Source organism: Actinia tenebrosa, unplaced genomic scaffold (assembly GCF_029948245.1).
Source record: "Actinia tenebrosa isolate PJP-AT-01 unplaced genomic scaffold, QUT_ActTen_1.0 PGA_scaffold3__52_contigs__length_22856419, whole genome shotgun sequence".
NCBI lineage: Eukaryota > Metazoa > Cnidaria > Anthozoa > Actiniaria > Actiniidae > Actinia > Actinia tenebrosa.
The window spans coordinates 14,741,425-14,749,911 of record NW_028292580.1 but is presented as its reverse complement, the minus strand read 5'-3'; the positions used below and the strand labels follow the sequence as shown (position 1 = coordinate 14,749,911).

The following is an 8,487-nucleotide window of genomic DNA, read 5'->3' as shown; positions in this document are numbered from 1 at the left end:
AAAATAAATGTTGATAGTAGTATTACACATCACGAACTCTATTGAAGTTGTTTATATTCCCAAAGCTGTGAAATAATTATTTTACGGCTTCATGGCAAATAATTATTTTCAAAAATTAAATACTCCGGAAATTTAAAAAAAAAGCGTCTTTTTCTTTCCTTTTTTGTTGAAAAAAAATCACATTGAGAATACCTGAAATAAACGTTAAGAAGTTTATTCTGTACCCCATAAATTGCCGTTTAAACTGAATTTCAATCTTTCTACGCACTCGTTATCGCCATGGCAATAGCGCATATCAAAACTATGAAATTATGTATAATTTTTATCAGTAAGCTTTTAAAATATATCGCCCTTAACCTAATGAAGGAAAAAACGAATTTTCTCATATTTATCTTTGAAAATCTTACGCTCACTATTCAACGGTGACTAAATGCACTCTAGTACAAATTTATGAAGCTTAGGTTCCTGGTATGACGTCATATTTGGAGATCATATTGTAGATTCTCCTAACCATCGCTGGACGACACGTTGCAGGGTTGATTTCCTGTGACTTTTCTCTTAGACTTTCCTCCTCATTCCCACAAAATACCGTAACGAATCACCCCAATATGAAGGCTTTGATTCTTGTAGGTGGCTATGGAACAAGGCTGAGGCCCCTAACTCTCTCTAGACCAAAACCTTTGGTAGAATTCTGTAACAAACCCATGTTGATGCATCAAGTAGAAGCCTTGGTTCAGGTTTGTAAAGTTTTGTTTGACTTTAGTTTAGTTGTATTTGGGTATATTTAATAATTTCCAGTGTTTTGTTTAAAGAGCTGCGACCCATTTCAATAGATAAAGACATTTTACATCTCTGGGTTCTATACGTTCCTAGATTACGTTAAAGTTAACGTTTAACTTTCATTCGATTCTTTTGACATTTTTAATGAAAACAAAAACACCCACCTGAAGACTTGAGTTTTGAATCAATAATAGCTCAGTCAATAGGATCTCGTAGGTTCCTATCATATTTATTATGTTTTAAATTTAGAATCTAAATAATCAGCTTCATTTCATTCACTAATTACACCTCCAAGCTTTACCTGCTCAGTTGTTAAACGTTTGATAGTCACGAGTTTGGTACAATGATCAACGCTTTTGGGGAATCTTCAAGTGAATGCTGTCTAATTTTGTGGCAAAAAAATTTAACATTTTCATTGACTTGAGTATAAATACCCTGTGTATACCCAGCCCTTTACCAGCGGGTTTTAGTTAATACCATTATTAATTAAACAAAGTTGGGAATCGACAGGGGAAAAATTAACATTTTCATTGACTTGAGTATAAATACCCTGTGTATACCCAGCCCTTTACCAGCGGGTTTTAGTTAATACCATTATTAATTAAACAAAGTTGGGAATCGACAGGGGAAAAATGAATGGGAAGAGATACCATAAATACTTTTCAAAGAAATAAATTTGGAAGTATTAAAACTCATAGTGTAATTCGTTTTATAGGCAGGGGTCACACATATAATACTTGCTGTAAGCTACCGAGCAGAACTGTTAGAAAAAGAAATGAAAGAACAAGAAGAACGGGTGAGTATTACTTTATTACACTTTATATTGAAGAGCACAACCCATTCACTATACCAGATACTAGATATATCTACTTAACAATATTATCATTATTATAACCCAGAATGATTTTCATGTAGTAGCCCAATATCCTTTGATGCAAACCTTGTTATACACGAAATTTGGATATTATTACAGTATCATTATTAAAGAAACTTCTGATATAGTCACCTTATATCTTTTAGCTTGGAATCAAAATTACGATATCACAAGAAAAGGAACCTTTAGGAACAGGTATAGGCATGCATTTTACTACTATAAATTATATCATCATCAGCTCAGGTAATATGCCCTGCTAATTCACCACCTCACAGTGTGTTTGGATTCACAGTCGTTTAGCTCAGGTGGTATGCCCTGCTAATTCACCATCTCTCACAGTGTGTTCAGATTCACAGTCGTTTAGCTCAGGTAGTATGCCCTGCTAATTCACCATTTCTCACAGTGTGTTCAGATTCACAGTCGTTTAGCTCAGGTAGTATGCCCTGCTAATTCACCATTTCTCACAGTGTGTTCAGATTCACAGTCGTTTAGCTCAGGTAGTATGCCCTGCTAATTCACCATCTCTCACAGTGTGTTTGGATTCACAGTCGTTTAGCTCAGGTAGTATGCCCTGTTTGTTCACCATCTCTCACAGTGTGTTCAGATTCACAGTCGTTTAGCTCAGGTAGTATGCCCTGCTAATTCACCATCTCTCACAGTGTGTTCAGATTCACAGTCGTTTAGCTCAGGTAGTATGCCCTGCTAATTCACCATCTCTCACAATGTGTTCAGATTCACAGTCATTTAGTTCAGGCAGTATGCCCTGCTAATTCACCATCTCTCACAGTGTGTTCAGATTCACAGTCGTTTAGCTCAGGTAGTATGCCCTGCTAATTCACCATCTCTCACAGTGTGATTGGATTCACAGTCGTTTAGTTCAGGCAGTATGCCCTGCTAATTCACCATCTCTCACAGTGTGTTCAGATTCACAGTCGTTTAGCTCAGGTAGTATGCCCTGCTAATTCACCATCTCTCACAGTGTGTTCAGATTCACAGTCGTTTAGCTCAGGTAGTATGCCCTGTTTGTTCACCATCTCTCACAGTGTGTTCAGATTCACAGTCGTTTAGCTCAGGTAGTATGCCCTGCTAATTCACCATCTCTCACAGTGTGTTCAGATTCACAGTCGTTTAGTTCAGGCAGTATGCCCTGCTAATTCACCATCTCTCACAGTGTGTTCAGATTCACAGTCATTTAGCTCAGGTAGTATGCCCTGCTAATTCACCATCTCTCACAGTGTGATTGGATTCACAGTCGTTTAGTTCAGGCAGTATGCCCTGCTAATTCACCATCTCTCACAGTGTGTTCAGATTCACAGTCGTTTAGCTCAGGTAGTATGCCCTGCTAATTCACCATCTCTCACAGTGTGTTCAGATTCACAGTCGTTTAGCTCAGGTAGTATGCCCTGCTAATTCACCATCTCTCACAGTGTGTTTGGATTCACAGTCGTTTAGTTCAGGCAGTATGCCCTGCTAATTCACCATCTCTCACAGTGTGTTCAGATTCACAGTCGTTTAGCTCAGGTAGTATGCCCTGCTAATTCACCATCTCTCACAGTGTGTTCAGATTCACAGTCGTTTAGCTCAGGTAGTATGCCCTGCTAATTCACCATCTCTCACAGTGTGTTCAGATTCACAGTCGTTTAGCTCAGGTAGTATGCCCTGCTAATTCACCATCTCTCACAGTGTGTTTGAATTCACAGTCCTTTAGCTCAGGTAGTATACCCTGTTTGTTCACCATCTCTCACAGTGTGTTTGGATTCACAGTCGTTTAGCTCAGGTAGTATGCCCTGCTAATTCACCATCTCTCACAGTGTAATTGGATTCACAGTCGTTTAGCTCAGGTAGTATGCCCTGTTTGTTCGCCATCTCTCACAGTGTGTTCAGATTCACAGTCGTTTAGCTCAGGTAGTATGCCCTGCTAATTCACCATCTCTCACAGTGTGTTCAGATTCACAGTCGTTTAGCTCAGGTAGTATGCCCTGCTAATTCACCACCTCTCTCTAGAAATGCTTGTTGTTCCTCTACTGTGCTTCACAGGTTTTTCTCCAGGTTCTCTGGTTTTCTATAAAAATCCACTTAATTAAACCTGGAAGGTCATACAAGTGAGGCTGATGGGTCAATACAGTAATGTATAGTAAACTGAAAACCCAAATCACTGGTAACCGTTTTTTATTTCCCTTTAGGCAAATGCGTCTTGCCAGTTTTTGGTAGTTAAAAAGGCTGATTTGCCTGTTATGATTTTTCCTCACAATGGTCGCTTGCAACATGCTGTCGACACACATTGCTTAGTATAAATTAGCCATACAACTTGATTAAAACCATAAACGGCAGCTAAAACTTGGTATCCGTATATTGTGTGCGACAGTTGTGAGGAAAAACCATACCATGTAAATTCATTAAGGCTGACTTATTTGTTCTCTTCAGCTGGTCCCCTTGCCTTGGCTCATGACTACCTAACCACGGACTCAGAACCATTCTTTGTGCTGAATAGCGATGTCATCTGTGACTTTCCCTTCAAGGAAATGGTTAAGTTTCACAAGGATCATGGAAAGGAAGGTACCATCGTGGTGAGTCTAGAGTTATGTTTTGGGCTTCCCGTGCTTTACACAGGTATCCCATTACAAAAATGCTTAAGTTATGCTTTATTGTGTTTTACTGTAGGTGACCAAAGTGGAGGAACCATCCAAGTATGGTGTAGTTGTATATGATGCCAAAACAGGACAGATAGAGAAGTTTGTTGAGAAGCCACAAGTCTATGTATCCAACAAGATCAATGCTGGTCTCTACATTTTTAGCCCAAAGATTTTAAACAGAATTGAGGTACAAAATTGTCCTCGTATTTTCAGTTCTCAATCCTTTCGATAGACTCATCCTTTCATTAGAGACCTTTAGATGTGACGACAAGTACGAGAACGAGCATGAGTACGAGTTTTTAACTTTTAAAGAGAGGCACTATCTTTTTGTAGTCATGATCGTGTACGTAGATTGAAACTTTATATTGTAAAAAATCGGGAATCGACTAAGATTTAGTGTTAAAAGTTGTACTCGTACTCGATCTCGTACTCGTTGTCGAATCTAAAGGTCACTATTATCTATATTAAGACAAACTTTGTTTACATTTGGTATCACATGCTGTAGTTAGACCACTCACAGCTTTTTTGTGATATTTGTTTTAAAGTGTTTATACACACTAGTTAGACACACTGTTAAATTTTTTATCATTTGCATATTGGTATCATTTTTTTCCTGACAGCTAAAGCCAACATCAATAGAAAAAGAAGTATTCCCATTCATGGCAAATGATGGTCATCTATTTGCATTTGACTTGAAAGGTATTTACTCAAAGCTACGAAAGATTTTCAATAGAGCAGCTTTTGTATGACAGGGAAGCAATATAATATGCAAATGCATAACGGTACATATGTAGTCATGCCATCTCTTAACATAGCAGTAACTACACATTGTACACATGAAATGCATTTTATAGAAGAAAAGCATAGAAATTGGCCTTTTGTTTTGGACATGAATTTACACTATCCACCTTTATTTCGAATGAACAGCCTTGCTCATCCTTGTAAGATGACTGGGTGACCTTGTTTTCTTGTGGTCGTCAGCCATTATGAGAAAGGTGTATAAGTACTGTACATATGTCTTAGTAAATATATACATTGTTAACATGAATTTATAGTCCCATACAAGCACATTTGATGAAACTGTCAATCTTTTCATCCTGTCAGAACAAATGATTGATTTGGATAGATTTGGCACCAAAGGACTTATCCTAGGATTATTGAAAATTTTTAATCTTTATTTTTTGCTAAATTTCAGCATAAAATTAATAGTTATCAATATTAAAATAAAATTTATAGGATAAAAACTGCAAATTTTGCATAAAAAGCTTTTTTCGATCCGAAGATCCATAAACTGAAGTCCAATCCATTCCATTCATGTATGGTTCCAGATTTTCCAAAATAAAAGATCTCTCAAAATTCAAAATTTAGAGGCATAAATCAAATTTTAGAAGTTGGATATGTTTTTTCTGTGCATAAAGATTGACCATACCCCTTAATAACTGCAAATTTATTATTATTTTTTCAATCCAACGATCCATTTAGCTAAAGTCCAGTCCATTCCATCCATATACGGTCCTGGATTTTCCAAAATACAAAATCTCTCAAAATGCAGGATTTAGAAGCATAAATCAAATCAGCATGTAATCCAACCTCACAATCTTGGCTGTCCTTGGTATTTTTTCTTCCAATTATTATTTCCAAATCAAACAGTTTATAATACCATTAACCTATTAGAGTGCTCGCACTAAACCCGTGATACAAATACTAATTTTTAGTACTAAATAGTGATAATCAAACAATAGAAAACAAAGGATTCTGTATGAATTATTACTAATTAGTACTAAATATTATTCATGGGTTTAGTGCGTGCACTCTAGAGTGCAAACAATTAATCCGTGAAACACTAATTACTAAATAGTTCAAAATAGTGCTAATTAAACAATAGAAAACAATGGAATTTGCATGAAATTGTGCTATTTAGTATTACTAAAGTTTCACGGTTATATTGTATGCAATCTACCTGCACAGCACAAATGAATGTGCTTTTGTTTGTCCACTCTACAATCTGGATATATTGATTATCTAGTTTTTCTTCTCATGAAGGATTTTGGATGGATGTTGGGCAGCCCAAAGACTTCCTAACAGGAATGTGTATGTATTTGAACTCTTTACGGCACAAGTTTCCAGAAAAGCTTCATGAAGGAAATGGAATAGTGGGAAATGTACTTGTGGTAAGTTTTTGATTGTCACCCACTATGATAGTCTGTAGCCTTATCTTTATCATAAGTGAATGGTTTAGACCCCTTCTAAAATAGCAATCAAGGCAGTGCATTGTGGTATAGATAGGGTACAAAATTGTTGTTCATAAGGAGACCTCATCCAAGAGATTAGTAATCAAGATGCATTGTGGTATAGCTAGGGTGTGAATATCTTTTGTTCATAATGCTTTTTGTGGTGTGGGTTTTTCCCAAACTAGACCAGAATGCATTCTGTTAAGGTCCAGATAAGCTCTATGTAACTTCATATGGGATTTTCTTACGTAGGATCCAACAAGCAAGATAGGGGAACGATGTCGTATAGGTCCAAATGTTGTCATTGGACCAGGTGTTGTAATCCAAGATGGTAAGCATTTTAAGATCATATATTACTGTATTCAATTTCTATGTATAGACACAGTCTGCAATGAGTATCATGTTATTAGAAAATTGTGTTACTAATGACCCGCGTACAACTGGTCACATTTAGAATATTGTTATTTATAATGATAGGCAATGGGCAGAAAGCAATAGGAGATAGGTTATTTCAAGATCCAAGAATAGCTGGAAGGACTTGTGTTTCTGTTTCTTATTCTCGTCAAGAACATGGACCTTAGAGTCGAGACTGATTCCATGTTGTTTGTGTTCAACAAAACCATTTCCATCTTGGAATAACCTATCTCCCTTGGCGATGACAACATTTTTTGAAATAGGTGTATAATTATTTCCGTGATAGGTGCATGTCTGTCAAGATGTGTTATTCTACGTGATGCTGTAATCAAGTCACATTCCTGGATTCAGTCTTCTATTATTGGTTGGAAATCAGAAGTTGGGCAATGGGTAAGTAAATGTGGCATCTTTTAAGATAAAGATTATGCACAGCCCCCCCCCCCCCCCCCCCCCCCCCCGGCCCTTCCCACCACCCCAAGGATGATTTGTTGAGGTTATTGGATAGCGATGCCCATTGTAATCCTGGAATAGTCCCCTTCACAGTTCCCTGCTCCATCTTGAAAGGTAGCCATGCCTTTGAATTGAAGCAAGATGAATGGTGAGCTTGCAATGATAGAGACCTTTCTTAACACCTTAGACAATTATTCACTTCTCTATCATTCAAGCTCACCGTTCGTCTCACTTCAATTCAAAGGCACGGCTATCTTTCAAGATGGCGCCTGTAACTGTGAAGGGGTCTATTGCCCCAGGAGCTTTCAGCATGACAACAAACCTACCCTGACTAACAAAAGCAAAAGAGAATGAATTCAAAACCAGAGTGATAATCGAAATAGTAGTTAATCAAGGCATTCTTCTTCTTTTCAGGTTCGCATGGAGGGTATATCGGTACTAGGGGAAGACGTTATAGTTAAAGATGAACTGTACATCAATGGCGGCAGGATTCTACCACACAAGTCAATATCCAATTCTTCACCTGATCCACAAATTATAATGTAAACAAAACCATAGAGTTATATGATCAATCCATGTATTTCACAATCAATCTATAGTAGGTTTTATTTAAATTCATTCACTGATAGTCTGGTATGTACAGTAGGCGTGTGTAAAGTACCAAGGGGTGTGCAATTGACCCAGTGGGAACTTGCATTAAGAGACAAAACTGCAAGTCAACTAGGCAGCACGGATTGATTGTAATTTTTACTCTTAGACTGCAACATCTTACCAGCAACATCTAGTATAAATACTCTGGCAAAGCACTGTTGCTAGTATGGTGTTGCATGTGCTTGGAATTTTTAATAGGGATGCAAATTGTGCTTTTGCTCACTTAGTCTTTTAGATTTTCTATCAACCAATGAGAGGTGACCTAGGAGAACAAACTTAACCCATTTCCACAATCAAATATATAATCCATAATTTTTGGTTAATTTTTTTCAATGAAAGAATTTATTTTGAAATTTTCAGAATTTATCTTAAATTTGGGGAACTTGTTTATCTTAAATTATATAAAAAAATGTAACTCTGTTGTAAGCATCTATGGAATGAAATTTTTAGAAAG

At 37.0% G+C, this 8,487-nt stretch overlaps 1 protein-coding gene across 1 annotated transcript; it reads left to right on the top strand.

The window, feature by feature from the left end:
* The first annotated feature begins 511 nt into the window (after positions 1–511).
* LOC116298247 (mannose-1-phosphate guanyltransferase beta-B) lies at positions 512–8,406 on the top strand. Its single transcript, XM_089035110.1, has 10 exons — positions 512–737; positions 1,496–1,576; positions 1,801–1,849; positions 4,079–4,221; positions 4,316–4,474; positions 4,908–4,986; positions 6,331–6,458; positions 6,771–6,849; positions 7,219–7,322; positions 7,797–8,406. The coding sequence occupies exons 1-10, from the start codon at positions 609–611 to the stop codon at positions 7,926–7,928; spliced, it is 1,083 nt and encodes a 360-aa protein (XP_088891236.1). The 5' UTR covers positions 512–608; the 3' UTR covers positions 7,929–8,406.
* Positions 8,407–8,487: the final 81 nt, after the last annotated feature.